This window comes from Aptenodytes forsteri, unplaced genomic scaffold (assembly GCF_000699145.1).
Source record: "Aptenodytes forsteri isolate BGI_AS27 unplaced genomic scaffold, ASM69914v1 Scaffold231, whole genome shotgun sequence".
Taxonomy (NCBI): Eukaryota; Metazoa; Chordata; class Aves; order Sphenisciformes; family Spheniscidae; genus Aptenodytes; species Aptenodytes forsteri.
Genome location: NW_008796046.1, coordinates 1,028,516 through 1,049,055, shown reverse-complemented (window position 1 = coordinate 1,049,055; position 20,540 = coordinate 1,028,516). Strand labels below are relative to the sequence as shown.

Sequence of the window (20,540 nt, the reverse complement as noted above, 5' to 3'; positions counted from 1 at the left end):
CCGCCCAGGGGGGAAGAACGTAGAGAAAATGGGGAGTGAAGTTGAGCCCGGGAAAGAAGGGAGGGGTGGGGGGAAGGTGTTTTTAATTTTGGTTTTATTTCTCATTATCCTACTCTGATTTGACTGGTAATAAATTAAACTAATTTCCCCAAGTCAAGCCTGTTTTGCCCGTGATGGTAATTGGTGAGTGATCTCTCCCTGTCCTTATCTTGACCCACGAGCTTTTCATTGTATTTTCTCTCCCCTGTCCAGTTGAGGAGGGGAGTGATAGAGCGGCTTTGGTGGGCACCCGGCGTCCAGCCAGGGTCAACCCACAACAATTATTTAAAACCAAGGAGTCAGAAGGAGAGGAAGGGCTCCCTGCTGCTCGCAACTGGCCTCCAGGTCTCAGCGTCTTCCCTTGTGTCCAAGGCTCTTATCGAATCGCTTGGTGGGAAGAGACCTCAGGAGATCTCTACTCCAACACAAACCAGGGCCAGCACTGATTTCAGACCAGGTTGCTCAGGGCTTTGTCTAGTCGGGTCTTCAAAAGCTCCAAGGATGGAGATCCCTCAGTCTTTCTGGGCCCATCTCAACACTTGCCTGCCCTCACAGGGAAAACTAGTTTCCTTATATCCAGCAGGAACCTCTCCTGTTTCAATTTATGACTGCTGTCTCCCATCCTCCTGACACGCTGCTCAGTGAAGAGCTTTGGTCCAACTTCTCAACAACCTCCTTGCCGGTACTGGGGAGACCTAACAGCAGCTCTCCAAAGTCTCTCCTTTTCCAGGATGAAGAGACTCAGTTCCCCTAGCCCCTCCTCATATGTTCAGCCCCCTGACCAGTTTTGTGGCCTCTGCAGGACTTGCCCCAGTTTATCAACATCTGTCTTGTACTGGTGAGCCCCACACTGAATACATCATTGCTGAGTAAGGGGAAAAATCACTTTCCTCCATCTACTAGCCATACTACTATGAGTACAGGCCAAGACGCTATCAAGCCTCTGGGACCACCAGCCTGGAGGCACAGTCCTCCCCAGCATGACTTCTTGGCATGAAGTGGCATTTCAAATCAGGTGTTCAAATGGATCAAATGAGACACTCAAGGGTTTGGGGAACCCGTAAGGAAGGCAATTTTGGAAACATCACCAACCCCACAGAACTCACAGCCTGTTGCTGAATTCCCGATGCCAGGATGGTTTCCAGAGTGATGTTGATGTAAGTGCTGTAGTAAGGATGAGCTGGTGGCAGGTCCTGGAAGTTCAGGATGAGCGATGTGTTGTCCTTGATCACCTCTAGCATATCTGCCAGCTTGCAGACTGACTGGTTGGCAGCTTCCAAGTAGTCAGACCTTGAAAGAGACCCGGCCGTCCAGAAAGGGTCATTCTGAAAGCAAAGCACATCCCGGCATTAGTGCCACAAAGCCCGGATTCCTCCAATACAGGTGAAGACCCTTTTCTATCCCACCTTGGCAACAGCTGACAGCTACGCTTGATGACCAACTTGCAGCTTGCTGAAGCTCCGTGCCTCAGTTTCCTTACCTAAGGGGAGGTCACTAAAAGCAAGGTGTGCTGGGCAGGTCATGATGACCAACTTGCAGCTTGCTGAAGCTCTGTGCCTCAGTTTCCTTACCCAAGGGGAGGTCACTAAAAGCAAGGTGTGCCCCATTTTCAGGGCAACAGCAGAGCTATAAGGTAGTAATGTGATTTTCCTAGGTAGTAAGCTAAAAATGTACTTTCTTACACTATGTACGTGATCACCAAGGATTCTTCAGAATCCAAAAATAAAAAGGACCAGCTATTATATAACTAAGAGTGATCAGACAGGAGCTATGGGCTGTTGGAAGAGATGGGCTCCTGACTTAAGGACGTTCAGGAATGACTCTGCTTCAAAGTACATCCCAAAAAGCAGCCTTCCAGCTGCTGTCTTGGCCCTCTTCATCTGCCAAGCAGCAGTTTTCCCTGCATTCCCACTCCCACTCCCACATCTGCAGGCCAACCAAGTTTCTGTGCAGCAGCACACGCAGCTGTAATACATAGACCTCCCCATCACACCTCCAGACCAGCTCAGATCAGAATGGCAGTGAAGCTACAGTGGTTTCAGGCTTCCACCAACCAAGCACCCAGAGGCCTCCAAGGAGGCACGTGAAAGTGGTATTTGAGCTTGCATCACTGCAGCGATGCCTCGGCAAGCCACGTTCAAGCTTGCATGAGTGTGCCAGGGTGCTGCAGCCCTCCTTCCAGACCACAGCTAATGCTCTCCGAGAAGGTTACGGCTGCTGGCCAGAGAGCAGCTTGGCAAAAAGAAATCCCACCTGCAGCCTGGCTGCATGCTGACGGATGGGTCAAGCCCATCCCACAGCAATTCTTCCCGCCCTGGACTTCAAAGGCTGAATTTCTTGCTTTTTCTTTGTAAAGACAATTGTCTCCAAAAGTAAATTAAAGAAAAAGGAACAGCATATAACATGCTGTGTTTTCTGTTCTCTTTATAATCACATTCCGCCTCCTGGGGGTCTTGAAGTTCTTTCTGGTGCCAACCAGGCATTAAGGCCCCTTCTTCCAGGTGGTGGAAGCGGCACAGAAAGACAACGCGTCTTTTAGATCAAGTCTAAGTTTAGTAGAGGACAGAACTAAATGTGGTTCATGGACTCTTGGTCCAGCTGCACTTCAGACCACTCGACCAAGGAGATGGATCTACACCTCTCCACCTCAAAGAGGTTTTAGGCATGAGCTTTCATCCCATGGCCATGGCTACAGGACACCCTCTCCATGGCCGTATGCACCTGTAGGAACCACTCTCCAGCATTGAGCTTTTCGAGGTCGGTCCAGTTGAACATAGAGGAGTGCTCGTAGGCCCGTTCTGGAAACAATTCCTCCACGTTTGTTGTTCTCCTGAGTGTCTTGTCATGCATCAGAAACGGTACTCCATCATAGCTGCAAAGACAGTCAGAGGCCCCATTACAGGTGGAGGTGCACAACCATGTACACAGTACTAGAGAAATGCCTGTTCCCACTCCAGCCTCTCTCACAGCTTCACATCAAAATCATTGTGAAGATCTCGACCAGCTTAGCGCATGCCCAGCATCCCCAAGACCAGCTGAAATGAGATGCACCCAGAGGAAAAAGTCTCTTAGATACCTGCTCGATGTTTGCAGTCATTCAAATGCCGACATAACCCTATCCATCCCTCCCTCCTCACCGCTCCACTACCCCCTCAAGAATTTCTAGAGTGCCAAACTCGGGTAGCTTGGACAAGAACACCCACCCTGAATCCTCACGCTAACCAAAGCTTTCTGCAATGTCTGTAGCTCCCAATACTGCCAGAGGTTTTCCATACTCTGTATGCACAGACACACACACAAACTATTCTCAAATTGTTAATAGTAGATGATAAGATTTCCAAAGGCTCTCAGACTATATGGGTACTTAATGTTCACAGGCTTTCAGCAAGATGCAAGGGCTCCAAGCTACCAGAATTGCTCTGAAATTGCCTTTTCCAATTGAAAACTGGTTTCAGGAAGCAGCTATGCTCACATGAGTTGTTAAGTTCATGCACCTTAAAGAAAACCCGCCTCTCAGATGAAACTAAATAGCCAAATGCGTGCCCTGTGGTTTTTAAGCCACCTAGATATTACACAACTGGGAACTACTGTTCTGGGAAACCTAAAAAGCTCTTTAAACTTTCTTCCAGCCCAACTTTCTGTGACTGGATCAGTGGTAACACCACACAGGGCAGTGATGGTTTCTATCAAGGGCAGGGGGACAGTTGTCTGCACTCAGAAATCAAGATAAACCCAGCACAGCCAGCCTGGTTATAATGACATTTTCCAAATCAAGGAGCCCATCTTCATAATAGGAGACTCACATAAAGTCTGGAAAGGAGATGGAGTTAAAATACAAACACCATTTGAATTAGGAGACAACCCAGAGCACCCATCCCCAGAGCTAGAGGGAAAACGAAAAACAATTTTAGATGAGGAGCAAACACTGCCTCAGCTTTACCACTGCCTGCAGAAGTCCCTTATCACAAAGGTCACTGGCATCTTTATTTGCTATTTCTAGCGTGCACTGTGCCAACTACTCCCTCCCCCAACCCAAAGCAACACGCTGACACAGCAATACCATGCTCAGCAGCACACCATGTTGCTGCAATCAGAAGGGTTTATAATAAATACAGAATACAGTTAAACAAAAAAAAAAAAAAAAAAAAAAAAAAAAAAAAAAAAAAAAAAAAAAAAAAAAAAAAAAAAAAAAAAAAAAAAGAAAAGATGCTAAGCAACTGCAGAATTAAGAGCGTGGAGTGTTTAAGGGAGATAGGAGTTCAAGTCTTAACATCTCATAGCAGAGCATCATTAGATACTGCTAAGCCTTAACCACAGCGCGGAAATCCTACGGGGCACTTAACATTCGCTCCCTCCTGTCTAACCCTTCCCCTTACGGAGTCACTCGGCACTACCCAAGGCGAACCACAATGTATTAGCAGGCACAGGTTTGAAAAAATAATTCAGAGACAGAAAGCAGAGCTTTAGAAGAAGAGATGTGGGAGGAGGTAGAAAATGAGAGAGGAGCACGCAGTGAAACTACGCTCCTGCTGCTTGAAGCAAAGTTGGCTTTATAACCAGCGCTGGCTTTATAAGCAGGGCCACCCAGTTTGGGGTGTGTAAGGGGTAGGGGGCCAGGATGTGATAGGTCTGAGTGTATGTCCAAGCAGCCCACCCATGGCTGATATGTGCCTAGAGGAACATGGAGACATCCCAGGAGGGATGGACCCATCCCAGGTGGAGTGGCCCCATCAAGCCACAGGCACAAAGAGCATTTTTTCAAAGGGATAAGGACAGCAATGCGTGTTGTGCCACAAACCTTTCCCAAAGTTGCTGCCAGCTGTATTGATAGCTCAACTTTTTGGTCTGAAGGTCAATGGACTCCTCTTTTTATAAAGACACTTGGGTCTCGTAGAGAGGGCCTCAGATAATTGGGCCATCAAGGGCATTGTTTAAGCTATGGATGCTTGGAGTGCTCCTCTGGGATGGCTGGTGAGTGGCAACATGAAAAGCTCTTGGAGTCCACCTTTCCCCTCCGCCAGTGCTAATGGAAGCCACCAATTCAGCCACCGCATGAGCTGAGTGCTCATTTGTGAGTGTGGACAGTCAAGTAGTTGTCCCTTCACAACAGCTAATGAACGGATTTTTGAAAGAAGAATTGTATTGCAAACATCCCAATTCATCTTTCATCCTTCTACGATGACCTTCCACTCCCTAGGTGGAAGAAATTCCTTTAGTTTTTATATCATTTGCTCTCAAACAATTATACAAAGAACAAAAAAGCACCCTAACAAACTTCAGAAGCCCATCTTCCACCAGGCAAAAATATCTTCCCATCAATACCAGCCTCCAAAGCGGTCAGGGAAAAAGAAAATATCAGCTTTGAGTCTTTTTTGTATTTATAACTGGAACGGAGACAAACTGAGGGATCACCAAGATAAGGCATTACTGTTCCCTTCATGCCACTTCTGCCCTCTTGCACATCTATGTAACATATGCAAAAAACACAATTCAGAAAAGGAACAAGAATATCAAAGAATTATCAGATTCCTGGAACAAAGCACGGTTCTTGAAATAACCCTCTCTAAATCCTCTCTAAATTGGCCTTGTCAATTCAGCTCAACATTTGCCTGCAAGGAATGACTTTCTGACAGTCAACAGTATCACCGGGTTCCTCCTTCCCCCAGCATTAGTGACACGCGAGGGAGGGGAGGAGGAGAAAGGGCTTGCTCCTGGGCTGCTAAATTCTTGTGACAGTTTTGCAAGGCTGGTAAAAACCCTCCTGAAGACTTGCAGTGCAGCGAAGCCAGTCTGGGATCCCTCCGCTCTCTCTGCACCTCGGGCATCCCAGCAAAAGTCACATTTAAGCAGTTCTGTCTCTTCCCAAGGGCAGCTGACTTCAAGCCAGGCTAGAAACCAGGTGCTGTGTTTCACTGCAATAAAGCAAGCTCTAGGATAAACTACCGTCTTCCTGCAAATGAAGATTAGTTTCATGACAAAGGTACCCAGGTTCCCCCACCTGGACAACTTCACCTTTAATCATCATCTCAGTGAAACAATTAGCAGCATCTGTGCACTGCAAATGGAGACAGCAAGGAGTTATCGGATACGTTCACCGTGAGAGCCCTTTTCAATGGGAAAAAGCGGTAACAACCGGACACGCACCAGATAGGAAAGACCCACCAGCATAGTTTGGGCCATCCACAGAGAGTCTCAGACCAACCAGCGCTCTGGCTTACCTCAGTACGACATCAGCTTGGACTCCATACATCTTCTGCTCCACTGCCTTCTGGAAGGACATCAGAGTGTTTTCTGGTGCCAACTATGGGGGGAAAAAAAAAAAGAGAAATGAGGGATTAGTAGTAAGTGGAAAAGTTTACGAAGCGGTGTCAGCGAGGATGCTGGGAGGAAGGTTTAGAGATATTAGGGAGCCGAAACAATCTTGTTTTGCAGATTGCGTAGTGGCCAGTTACGCTGGAGTACCAGCATCCCCCAAGCAGAATTCCACCTTACTGACGTCTGAAGATGACCAATACATTTGACTCCACTGATGGTCTTTCACACACAGGACAGAGTTCAATGCAGAGTTATCGTGACCTGCAGTACCAGAAACCCGGCTAGCTCGAGGCCTGGTGCAAAATTAGTGTATGACAGATTTGCTCACCAGCGTGGTGCCCCAAACAGTGGCTTGCTGGAGATCCCAGAAAGTGATTGTTAATGGGATGCCAATTCTCTATCCACAGGTTACATCTAGAGCGATCTAAAACACCTTAGCAGTTCTTCATTCTCCTACTTTTCTATGCAAACAGTGATTACGATGCCATTATAGAAAGAAGAAAGTCCATAAACAAGGATATTATCCATGGAGAACAACTAGACCACAGGTTCTGTAGCACACATTTTATTTCCACATCTACTCATTCAATAGTCACCTGTTACTCAGTCTAAAAATCAGATGATTTCTCTAATAACAAATGTTCTAGTTAGTTTTAACAACAATTAAAAAAAAATAGCCTTAAGCCTAGAAAATTTATCCTTATGGCTATCACAGATAAGAACTCAAATTTTATTTCAAATTCCTTCCTGTTGAATGGAGCAGATGGTAACAGCATTTGGGCTTGTTTAAAAACAATACAGTGTGAAGACAAATACTTTGTTTTTTTACAAAACCAGTACAGTAGAGCTAGCCCCAAAATGTCCATAAACCAACAACAGGCAGACCAGGAAAAAAAAATAAAAAAATAGACAACTATGGAGAGAAAAACTGGCAGGCTTTCTGCACTGAAACACGAGTACATCAAAATAAAACTATTTTTAAAAATCATTTTCTTTTTTCCAGTTTTGCTTTCAGGTTTAGAGCACCTGTAACATCCTGTTTTTCCACTCATCTCTGCCACCACCAGGATCAGTAAAGTTTCCATCAAGACACAATGAGCATTCACAACCCACGATTTTCAAGAATTACTCAGGGTTTGGAAAGAGGAATAATTAAGAACAAAGGCCTAAATGCACCATGCAAGCAACATGCACAATAAATACAAAAAACTGCTCAAGAGGTTAAGGTGTCTCTGAGAATCGTTTGTTTTCTTACTAGCTGATGACCTTACATGCTCAGGTCAGCAAAGCTTTGGGGTAAAATAATCAGACCAAACGCCAGCAACGACCTTCACATAGCTCTGGTATCTCTCTACTGAATTCCTCTGGCTCAAGCCACGCATCAATACTAGCTCATTTTTCTTTTTGTTCAAAGGCAACACAGAGGCACGTTATCTTCCTAAAAAAGCTCCCAGTCAAAGCCTGGCTTGCCTAGGAGAAGACAGAGGCAACGCTCCCATCACACCCCCTTGCACGGCCCAGCGCTGGGTCGCGCAAGGTCGGGCTGAAAGAGCTTTTTGCAATATATTCACGATGCCCAGAACTGTCAGCAGGGAGCAGCAGCCACATAAAGATCTAAAGAACCCATCCAGGCAGACCTGCTCCATCTCCTTGGGTTGCTTTCAGCATCTCAGGTTTCCGCCCCGCAAGTAGCTCAGGTTTCTTCAGGATAACAACGCAAGGTGATCCTCTCTCTACAGGGCAATGCTCAATATTTGCTTTCAGGGACTGCAGCAATCACAAGGAAATAAAGTGTGTAGTGTTCAAACTAGAGACAGCTGAACTAGGGACACCAAAGGGCGATGCAAGACCACCAGCCTAAGTCAGGAAGGGTTGCTGGGTGGATGCAACGCAAGTCCCAGCTCAAGATGTGACACCACATCAAGCAGCAACTGAACCCAGGCCCCTGTAAGCAGTCTCGCCAGGGATGCGGACATACAAGGAATAGAAAAGCAAAGTGTGTTGAGTTGTGAAACATCTCTCAGGCTAAGGGAGACTGGAAAGGGCAGGTTGGACTACCTCCACTAAACATTCAACGTAAAACCCTTCGGCAAGGGTAGGACGACACTGCTGTTACCCACCTACACAATGAAGAGCTCATATTGCACGAATCAGGGCTAACGAAGGCAAACAAGCGTGGCTACAACAGTATTCCACCTCTGTAGAGGTGGACCAGCATGACCAAGGTCTTCTCATATCTTACCTATACACCAGACTCTGGCACAGCAGAATCCAACCCAGAGAGGGCACAGGCTCTGCTGTTTGATAACAAGATTAAAACCACTTCTTGCCTCTTTCCAGTGTATTTCAGTCTCTGCAGGGCCAGGGTCAAGCCTTGCTTGGACACCAGCCCTCCTGAGATGCAGCTGGTTTGAGATGCAGAGGAAGCTTTAACCTAAATGACAGGGGAACCCCAGCCTCCACTGCTGGAGGCACTCGAAGCAAACGCAGAGCCAAACAAATCTGAGGTAGTAAGTCAATACGCAAGACTGGACTGGGGAAAAGTAAATTTAGACAGAGCTGAGACTGCACGCAGAGGTGATAGATGAAAGCCGAATAGGAAAACAGCCTTTTGGGGATGGGATTTCTGTTTTGCCAGACTGGACAAATTTAGCCATGTAAAGATAGTAGTGATGTTCGTGCATCCTGGGGGCAGTGCTAAACCCCCGTATGGGTTGCAGTGAGCTAAAAACTGAGATTTTCTTTGAGTTTTAAAACTCAGCGCACTGTTACTGTCCCATCCTCAGCACTCAGACAGATGCCACTGAGCTTAACCCCATGGAGAGACGACCTCAGCCCCAGGAGTGGAATATCTCACTCCTGCCTCATCTCTAGCCCCTACAGACCACACTTCACCCTTCAAAAAGGGCAAAACTTAACTGGACTCCACCAGGGCTGCATGTGGCTGCTCAGATACAAGGCACATCCATTCCTTTCCCAGGAACTTGATCCCAAACACTAGTTAAATAAACTTACAAAACTCTGGCCAGATCTGTGTTGAAAACTGCAGCTGTGCAGAGGAACCAGCATTTTAAAACTGTTCTAAGGACAGGCTGTCACTTAAGGTCCGACCATCCAAATACACACTTAGGAGCTGTAACGTCATCTTCATCACAACACCACTGGAAGTGAAGAGCATCCTCTTGAAGAGCATCACAGATGGATGACCATCTCCGGCTGCTCTGAATCAGCAAACAGCACGGACGTCAAGCAGAAGTGCTCTCCGTAACACCGTGCCCCACGATGGCACGTGCTGGCTAGCCTCTATAACACCACAATGCTATTACTTGACAGCCCAATTCCGTGTATGTCAGAAGCTTTTGAAAAGTAGATTACAAGCCTTCCAGGCAAAGACGTCATCTCCTTGCAAGCTTGTGGTGGGTAAGCTCCTAACCTGGCCAGAGCCAGTCACCCCGATATAAATAATTGCATCTCCAAATGAGTCCATCATCGATGCAGAAAGCTGTCCTCCCCGGTTTCTAAACCTCTCGCTAGATCCTAGCCTTGAGGGGACTGAACAAGCCACTCACACCAATGACATAAACCAGTAAAGGTCAACCAGAAAGCCAGGAAAGCAAATTTAACCCTGTCCCCTAAAAGCAGATGCTGCCTGTTCCTGGAGGTTCCCCTGGCACCTCTTTGGAGGCAGGATCTCTCTGTACCAGGAGTTCATATCCCTTACAATGTGAGGGTTTTGTGAAAAGAGAGAATCTGAGTAACAGATATTTCCATCATCCCAGCCTGTCTCTGTCTCCCTCCAAGAAAGAGGGAGCTGAAGCCCCAAATTCAGCACGTTTGGGGCACAGATGCATCCAAGCAGGACAGCTGCTGGTACAGAAATTAGTGCTGATTTTTTTTTTTTTTTAAAGGTTTTACAGCAAAACTGCAAGAACTAAATAAATGCATAATCTTTCTGCTTGTATTTCTCTCTGCCTCCCTCCAGTTTCTTTGATGGGTTTTCTTCCTTGATATAATACATTCAGGCACGTTATGTCTAAAACCCAAATCCAGGTTTGCAGTGATCCAGTGCAACTGGACACAACCAATTTCTTAAGAAACCGGTGCTGAAGTGAAGGAAGCCCTGGGGCACAAAGCAATTATTTCATTCCAAAACCTCTGTCCTACATAAACCATGCCAACATCCACTGAAAGCCACAGACAGACCCCGTGCAGGGTCTCTAGAAGCCGTTCCTTCTCTTCGCACTTGGTTTGATAGGCTCATCCCTCGCAAAAATCAGGCTACTATTCATTTCTTCCTACTACAGAGACACAGCAAGTAATTTCTAGAAAATTACCCACGAATGAACTCATTTTGACTCTTTTTGTGCTTAGAAGTCAATTGCAAATGCTTTCAAATGGAGTCAAGAGCTTTGGACCTTCCTTAACGAAGATTATGAAAGCGTGCTAGTTAGAGCAGCATAGCCTTGCTACAGTTGGACATCGCTACGCTGTATTTTTCCCCTAATTAGCCACCTTGCCAGGCCTTAAAAAAAAAAAAATCACTGCACCATTTGCATGTTGGGGAGGCTAACGAAGAAGCTTGCACAGAAGAACCGTATTTGTTCCAAACCAGCTGCAGTCACTGCACACCTCTGGCATTGTGCGCTGAGCTGCACTGAAGGATTTGATCTTTGCTTCACCAACAAGCTTTAAGGATATTTTCTCATCCTTTGGGAAACATGAGCATAATTTTAATTTATTTTTTTTTTAATTTTCCCGCCCTTATCTCTCTCCTTTCCAGTATCAATCGCCTCGTGAGCCAATCATTGGACTAAAAACACAAGGCATGATTAGGGCGATACCTGAAAAATGGTATTTTCCTTCCTGTAAAAAGGAAGTTCCTGCCCTTTGGAAGTTCCCTGTGTGGGACTTAGCGTGGGATCTGCCAGCACATTGGATTTCAGCATTAGGGTCCCATCATGCCAGGTCACTATGAGGCAATAAGGATACTGTTTAAAACATAAACCAAAACGTATCTTTAATCCCCAGGAATTCAAGGTATCTTAGAGAGCATCCATGTCTAGCATTTCTGGAAACAGGTCGACTAGACTGAAAGGAAGTGAAAAAAGCGCAAAACAAAGGGAGAAAAAAAAAGTATTGCCTTGGACAACAGGATAACTCATAAGCAAAAAACCGTCGGGGATTTAATAACTAGATACTGGAGATGAGACCTCATTATTGTTGTACTGCACACAAGAAAAGCTGAAGCTTGATTTAATGAAAGACTACCCAACCTTACGTAGATTTATTTCAGTGAACACAAGCCTTTCTCCAGGTCTGACAGAAGATGCTAATTGTGATTGCTACTATCGATCAGACCAGCAGACAGGTTAACTGGCCATATTTTTAATAGGTGGGGGTGCATACGACGTACAGCAAACCAAATGCCTCTTGATTTCAGCAGCACAAGCAGTACAGACCAAAGCACTTCAGAGCCTTTAAAAAACAAAGCCATCCCAAACAGGTGGCGGCAAAGTTTTGGTACCCAAGATAAAATGGAGGCCCTCAAAACCACCGAGAAAACAAAAACCCCAAAGCCACAGAAAGAAATCACCAGTTGTTCTTCATTAGCTGAAAGCTCTCTAATAAGCCACAATCCCAACAAGAAGTCTTCATTACCGTTTCTATCGGTAGTTGGCACCACAAGATGACAAAACAGCATCTCTGTGAGAACGCCAACATAGATCGGAAGCTTCACCTTCAGGTGTCAAAAAAACCCCAAAACACAAAAAAACCCTCCACGTGTGCAAGGCCATATTTGCTGGAATTTTCCCAGAAACAGCATGACACACTGCCTGTCGAGGCAAAACATTCCCATGCAGTAACCCAACAGGCAAATCCTAAGCGCAATTAAACGTTGGCTGCCCACCAAGGTATTTTGTCCCCGCAATGGGTACTTTTCCACTCTGGAGTTGTGCAAAGCCAGTGAGTCAGCACCGCCGAAAAATGCTCCTCCCAGCATGGTGTCTGCGTTTGGCATCGTCCGCCGTGCGGGAAGGAGCTCGACGGCATGAGCGCCACATGCTTCGCGGCACGTGGGCAGCGGTTTTGGCACAGTCTTCCTCAGTGCTCTTAAGACATGCCGAAAACCAGCTGTACGGGTGGTTTGCCAAAAGCGTTTATTTCAATGCTATTTGTAGCCTCCAGCTCTGAAATCAAGAGCTGTTCTTGCCTCCGACATGCTTGGATGGTTTCCACAGGCTTAGCCTGATTGTTTTTAGACCAACCAGTACCTTTTTTGTCCCAATAATGGGAGGTGAGTTTCCAGGCTTCATGAAGGTTTCCAAGGAGACAGATAACTGAGCTATATCTAGCTCAGATAAGTCCTTGCTATTATTGATCCTTTGGGTGATTTACCTACAATTTGAGATCAAAGATCATCATGACGAGCCTAACTATTTTTATAGGGAATGTATATTTAGGACTAACAACCTAAAAGCAAGTAGGATCCAACATTATGGACAGCACCTTCTTCAGATCCCAAAAGCAAAGACAACCTGCCTCAACCTGAAGCACCATGTGAGGAAAGACATTTGGGAGAAGACTTTAAAGGTGCAAATAGCGGTAGAAGTTGGTGTCCCACTGGATGAAGTTCCTCATTTCCATCTCAGATTTTGTCCCAGCTTTTACCTTCTACCCTTGTTTTGGCTTATCCTCAGCATAAGTGGCATATTTACCAACACAGGGAGAAGACAGTTGAGTCCATTGCCATTGAAGACAAAATGCAACTAGATTTCTGTAAGAAGAATAAAAAAAGATGGAAGACCAAAGACAACAGACACCTGCTCGTGAAACCATCTGCAAAGTTTAACATACTAACGTTCAAAATTTACAGAGAACCCCATCTCATGTTTTGAGGTGTCAGATGATTCCTGTACCCATCAGGACAAGACCATTTCAAACTAACAGACATCAAGTGAGGGCTGGAGCCCTCAATTCCCAGCACACTGCTGCCACAACCCTGATGCTCTCCTCATGGGAGTCCAGGACAGAAACAGATCTGGAAACTGAATAATTCATTTTAAAAGAGCCTTTGAAAAGAAACTGATTGATTAACTAAACTCCTGCTAAGAGAAAGGGGTTTCAGATAGCACCCTGATGGGAACGGACATTTAGCATAGCGAAAAGCGGGCATGACTGGATGACATTTAGTCAAGGGAAGGTAGAAGGAGTCACGCAGAAGAGCCTTTCTAGCAGTGAATTAAAGCTCGTGGGGGAACAGGATGATACCAAAGGGACGTTGCTTGGAGGAGCACTACCACTACAGACAAATGGTCAGCCAGTGTGGAACCAGTAGCTCTCCTGTACTGCAAAAAGCCACACTTCATCTAGGGACAGATGCCAGGATGTTTTCCGATTTTCTCTTGCTACTTCAAATGCAAGGACTTTTTCCCTCCTCCAGTGTTTCAAGACAAATTATATGAGCCATATGGCCTCTGTTCCCCACTTTTTTTCCTCCATGGAACAAGGACAGCTGTTGAGTTGCACTCACACAGATGCTATGAATGCTGCTCTTCAAAATCCTAAAGGGACAAGAGAAGAGAGACAGGGTGTGTGCATGCACAGAGGAAAGCAGGCTCCGGCGTGCAAAGGAAGATCGTTGCCCCTCTTTGAGGAGCAGGCTGCATGCACTGATGGATCGGTATCCCTCGGTACTGTATCTCTCAGGAAGTGCGCACATCTACAGCTTTATTGGGAAACTCTCCATTTCACCACCTTTTGCTCCATATACCATACGCCATGTCCCCAGCAAATCCTTTATTTCAGGATAACAAGTGTCTGCAGCCGTCCCATGGATCTCCTTTGCTGGCTTTTATCGGAACAGCACTCAGTTGTATTTGTGTCTTTCTAGTATAAGAGCACTGGACATACAAATGCAATATTACGGACCCAGTCCTGCCAGAGGGGTGAAGGATGGCAGAGAGCATGTTTGTCTGCACAGCAAATCACGTTTGTCTTGCTTCAGGAGATTTGAAGGCAAATATTGCATCGCTTTTTATCATCTCCAGTCCCACTAGATCTAGTTTCACCCCAGGTCCCAAACTCCCAGGCTCTGCAGACTTTTGATCTTGATGTTGCCCGAGGGAGGATGTCTGTGTCCTACAGCCCAGTCTCCAGACTCTGGGCTATTTCCTCCTCCCCAGCTCCACTTGGTCATTTCTTCAAACTAAATCTACGTACAGTTGGGCTCAACAGCAAAAGCGTAGCAAGCAGCCCTGTGAAACAAGACCCTATTAGCAGAAATGCCTTCTGGCAAGGCTTTAAAATCACTAGTTTCCAAGCAGATATGACTTAGTGCAACCTGAGGACTTGCACTGTAGGTGGAGCTCTTCAAACTTAAGGTGACATTTGATATAGTGAAAAGCTGGGCCTAGATGGAAGTACAGAAGGAAGTTTTGACCACCTCTGGTCCTCATCTTTCTTATCCCATCTCAGATATGCCATTCAAAGGTGCAGTCAGAGGACACTCACTACACTGCAAAGGCAAAGCAGTTGGATAAACCTACTGCCAACTGATCGTGGGACATGCAGACTATGGCTTGGAGGTTGGAACAAGGCTTGCTGGTCTCTGATCTTGCTTGGAGGTTGGAACAAGGCTTGCTGGTCTCTGAACTTGCTTCTTGTGGGCTTCAGAGCAGGCCATCTGCTGCTAACAGACAACCAACTCTGTGTATCAGGGCATGGTGAAGGGGAGGGATGCACCCTGCTGAACAACACCTGGACCACAGTTCCACACGCAGCACTGAGGGTCCTCCACCACTGCTCTTGATCAACTTTTGCAACCCTCTGCACCCTAACGTGCAAGCGACATCTTCCCAGATAGGTTTATTCCATGCTGCAAGGAGTGTTTGCCGGCTCCAAGGAAGAACATGAAGCAAAGCAAAGGGCCAAGTCTCTGCTGGGAGTCTTGCTCCCAATAAGGCTTATGTAAACTATCTGGAAGACAGGGGGAATTTGTCTGCTGTTTAGTTTCTTTAGAAGGTTATGGGGCCCACACAGGCCTGGAAACCCTACAGGAAGAAAATCTCCTAACAGGTTTTGTGATTTCCTGCCACACAGAAAGCATGCAGAGCCCAGGTTCTCACTTGGCTGCTTCTGGCCTTCACGGTTGGTACAAACTCAGTGGGACAGGAAAAAGCATTTATCATGCCCAGAACTTCATTCCACCACCCACAGAGGCAATATAGTTAAAAGAGTGATGCAAATTAAGCTGGCATTTCAAGGGATCGCTTAAAGAAAGAAATCATTAAAAATAGAGAGAACTAAAATAAAATACTTCTGTGTCATGACAGGTGTTTATCTCACCTAGCAAAATCCTAGTGCACACTCTTGAACTTGCAGAGGAGCTCAAGCACGCTCCAGCCTGCCAAATAGGTTCTGACAGCCTATACAGATATTTTTTCTGCTTTGAATGTCAGCAAAAAAGTTAGTTGGATGCATTAAAAAAAAAAACCAACAAACCACAAAGAACAAAAACCAAAAAACATTCGCAAGGCCAGCGCCTACACTGCAGTATGCTATCTTGTCTGAAGTCAACCAACCAGCAGAGAGAGATGGAGGTGCAACCATTCAACAGACCTAGGTACAGAAGAACCCAAACTAGAGACCCAGACCGGTACGACCAAACACCACAGGACAGCTTTATCCAAGCCCAGGGCTGTGCCTAAGCCAACATGCTCCATCTTCAGCCTGGACATATCCAGAAACCTCGGAGAAGAAAGGACTATACGATTATGATTTCAAGGTCTACCCAGAGGCAGATGACAGAAACGTTTCATCACCTCACCCAGTCTCACGATGCTCTGCAATGAAAGAGTACTGTGCAGTCATGTAGGGTCAGGACAGCTTGTTTGGTTGGTTGGTTTTGCAGATTGCTACCTACTCAAGGCACCTTGCTGTGAGCTGAGTTTAACCACTGCTGGTGAGGTCCTGCAAAGGACACGAAGACTGAGCCTCAAGCTCTAAAAAAATAAATAAAAATATCAAACTTCTACTGCTGCAGCTCAAGGGCCAAGCAGTAGAAGAGCAGAAATCAGCAGAACTAGCAGCCAGAAAAACGCAACTGCACAAACCACCCTGAGCAAGGCAAGGATTGCCTTTTTGTTTGTAAGGCATCTAGAACATCTGGGGCGTGACTTGACTCTGGATTCATGTACTGATTTAACACCGCAGTAATTCTAGCCAGGAGGGGTGCCTCAAAGTTATATTTGTCATATATTTTCTCTGGAGAGCAGCCTGGAGACCATCAGATCCGGTACCATCCTTTACACAGGCAGAAGAGTCAGACAACACGATACTAATAATGTGAGACTACTCACCATCGGTGCTCCGCGGTGACCTATAATGGCTGGCTTTGGTCCCAGAGCCTTCTTCTCCATTATGCAAGGGGACGAGATGGTGAGGGGGACGAGGTAAAGTGCAACTACAACTGCGAGGTATGCAGTGAACATCAGCATCTGAGAAGCTGAGATGGAAAGACAGAGAAAGAGCTGGTGAAAAACATTGGTCCTGACCTCCTCACACCATAGGAGCAAAGTCAAGACACCTTCGTCTTCCTCCAGAGGAGCGACTGGTCTACAGCCGTTGCCCCTAGTACAACAGCAGAGCTCTGTGTTTAGGGAAAAACCTATTCTATTTTTAAAAAATCTCTTTGAGCTAATCAAGTCCTGAGGGAGGTTTTCACTTCATTTTGTATTGGGGAAACAAAAAGTTAAGCAAATTGCTTTAAAGTCCCAGTAATGTAGCCCAAAACACTGCTGATTTCCAGCCCTTTGGGTGGGACAGCATCAAATTTTGCCCTGCCTGACAGCAGAAATAGATCACCAGTGAAACATATCTACAAATAAGTCATGGCACCATGTCGGTGCATTTAATATCACTTGGGTTTACATCACTTGTGTTTACATTGGTGGTTCACCAACACCACCCATTTCAGCCAGGATAACGCCACTTTAACTGCTTCTGCATTAGGATTTGTGCCAGCCAGAACTGAGTTAATTTGCAATAATGTTTTACTGATTAAGTTGGACATGTTTAAATAAATCCTTGGGTCGTGACGGTGCTGGACTCCCCGGGGTCTCTGCAAGCAGCATATTGGGACCGGCAAATGCAGCAAAGAGGGTGCTGGCTGCAGTGCTTGGGGCCAGATGAGCAGTCCTGCCTCCCACGCCGCGCCTCAGCCGCCCGCCTGCGACTACCAGTGACTTTCTCACAAAGTCCAAAGTATCTGGGAACCTTTCAAAGGTGCTGACAGCGCAAGAGAAACACCCCTTGTTTCCAACAGACGCGTATTCCTTATAAAGAACAACAGGCACCTTTGAACTCCTGAGCTATTTGGAGTCACTCGAAACCACAGATATTAAATCATAAGACTTCTTTTATTATTACTATTATTATTTATTTTTCAAACTCATTAAGGCTTTGGAACTCGAGGGAGAACCTCAAAAAAAACCTTTTAAAACAAATATTTGCCATGGATGCAATATGGAGAAGGCGGGGTTTTTTTAGGGGAAGGACAAAACAGCCCAGCTCTGGTCCTGACCACAACTGATCTGGTTTCACACATAAATAAACTACTTTTTGCTTCCAGCATTTAATAGCCTCATTCAAACATGTTCCTACAAGCCAGAAAGTAACACTGGTAACTTTGCGAGCTTATTTTTCCTCCTCTCTGGAAGAGACGTTAATCACCCACAGAGTATTCAAGGAACTGAATAGCATCTTGCTAAGTGACTTCATGCTGTGTCCTACACCATAAAGGTATGGTGCCCTGGAGTTGTGCGTTACCAGCATCAAAACCTCCAGACGGACACAGGACGTTATCCTGACCCAATTCTTGCTCACTCCGGGAACACGGCACGCCACCCAGGCTTTGAAAATCAGCCTAATTGTCAGCAAAGTCTCAGGCTGTGCAAAGAATCTGGTCCCTTCCTCCCTGGTACTGCAGTTTAGGGATTAAACAGCTCGGATTCAGACTAAAGGCAAGCACCATGTGAAACGTACGGGCTTCCAAAATATTTTTATCATTGGACTGCACCCACAAGGAAAGGATGCCTCAGCATGGGTCATAGACCACGTTAGAATGGAGCTGAAGACCTCACCCAGCCGTGCCTATGTGGGAACTGAGACCACGCACAACAATCACGAAATGAAATACACGCGTGAAATACAAGCAAAGCACATACTGTTCAATTTGAGGTTGGATGGTCTGCATGGAAGAAGCTCTCCTGGGGACCACCCAAGCCAAGCAAGCAGGACAGACAAATGTCCCACTTCCTACAACATGACAACACCACCAACGACATTTAGACGCAAGCCTTCCTTCTCCATTCCTCCTGCTCTTAGTGACCACTCCAGCCTAGTTTGCGCTCCTGGAAGACCACGTTTCTCACACTGCCATTTGCCACTCAAAGCTTCCAGGGCTGCTTTGAGTCCAATGTTTTCTATCTGACCTCAGAAGCAAGCTTTGAAAACAAGCTACTACCTTTTAAAACACTGTAGCTATCCAAGAAACTTCTATTCTCCGGGTTCGGATAAAGTACATAGGGGGAACAAAAAAAAAAAAGTGTAAATTTTCTCACTAAAAAAGCCAGTTGCTGAAGATTGTCACATGCCTTAAAAATTACAAGAACAGATTGTCGCACCAATGACTGCAGCTGCACCAGTTATTTCCAAAAGATTATTATTAGTGAGTGAAATCTTCTTTTCCCATTACAAGCGACTGTAGGTTCTCCCAGAGATTTCAGTTCTTCTCTTCCATTTTTAACACCGCTATGTCAAACACATCTGTACCAAAAAGTCTGTAAGGTAAGTCTGTATCTCCAGGTAAGATACCTTTCACAAGTAAAATGACCCTGAAATTCAAACACATCTGTACCAAAAAGTCTGTAAACTCCTACAGGTAAGATATCTTTCACAAGTAAAATGACCCTGAAACTTTAAGATACAATGGTACAGAAGAGATGAATGTGTTTTCCTTAAAAAAACCCAACCAAACAAAAACCCCCCAACTCAGGAGCAGAAAAAGAAAAGGAAAACAGCTTCCTGGCTTATTAAAAACAAACAAACAAAAAGCCATTTTCAGGGAACTCAGCTGCGAGAGAAAAAGTATGAGGAATTCAAAAGGAGCACATGCAGTCTCTGCTCTAGGCGTAACCACAAATCCTCCCTCAACTGGCAGCCTAATTACATGCTAGGACATATTTAAGAAGAACCAGGCACAGCTTTATTGGCATATTTATAAATTAAGGCAGAGCAATTCTTTCTTTGAAAGGTCTCTCTGGATATCAAAATCTTTCCATCTTCAGACACCATTTCCTCATTCTTAACTCCCACTTCTTGGAAGACTTTTGCAAGTGCTGCCAAATCCTTCCAGGGCTTGTATTTTGCTGCGGGTTAAATACCAATTAAAATAATTTTTCTGGAGCTGGCACAAATGTCTGAGAACATCCATGGGCACCCTGAAGAAAACACTTCTGAGGGCACAAAAGGATCCAATTATTTCACAAGAAAACCTGGAGGAACAGCTCAGGCTTGCGAGAGCCCCTGGCAATGAGGTGGGACAGGGAAGATGCAAAAAGAGCTTATTTCAGTGGACAGGACCATCAACAAAAAGAGCTGGGTTCAGCGTGTCCTTCACCACTCTGTTCCCTTAGACCTTTGACCATGTCTCAACGCGCATTTAAGGAAGCACCTACCCATCAGGGGACCAGATCTCTACTGAGCCCTCTGGGTGCTACTGCATCACAAGCAACAAGTCCATGAAGGCTTTCAAAAGCCAGATCCATGTAGAAATGCAGGTGAACAAGAGCCAAGGAGATGGGGGAAGGGAGAAGTGCTTATAAGATCCAGAGAAGAACACTGCATGCTAGCTGTGGAGGGCATATTTATGTTTTCTAAAGCAGATTGATGGAAATGGTGAATGGAGTTACATCCAGTTGGCGGCCGGTCACGAGCGGTGTTCCCCAGGGCTCAGTACTGGGGCCGGTCTTGTTTAATATCTTTATTGATGATCTGGATGAGGGGATTGAGTGCACCCTCAGTAAGTTTGCAGACGACACCAAGCTGGGCGGGAGTGTTGATCTGCTCGAGGGTAGGAAGGCTCTGCAGAGGGACCTGGACAGGCTGGATCAATGGGCCCAGGCCAA

The 20,540-nt window shown here is 45.8% G+C and overlaps 1 protein-coding gene across 1 annotated transcript in view; it reads right to left on the bottom strand.

Annotated features, from left to right (window-relative positions):
• GDPD5 (glycerophosphodiester phosphodiesterase domain containing 5) overlaps positions 1–20,540 on the bottom strand; it is a 124,089-nt gene that overhangs the window by 17,537 nt on the left and 86,012 nt on the right. The window contains exons 7-10 of the mRNA XM_019473890.1: positions 16,713–16,858; positions 6,258–6,340; positions 2,761–2,911; positions 1,146–1,364 (exon numbers count right to left, since the gene is read on the bottom strand). Coding sequence (XP_019329435.1) covers positions 1,146–1,364; positions 2,761–2,911; positions 6,258–6,340; positions 16,713–16,858 — 599 coding nt within the window. The remainder of the gene's footprint in view (positions 1–1,145; positions 1,365–2,760; positions 2,912–6,257; positions 6,341–16,712; positions 16,859–20,540) is intronic.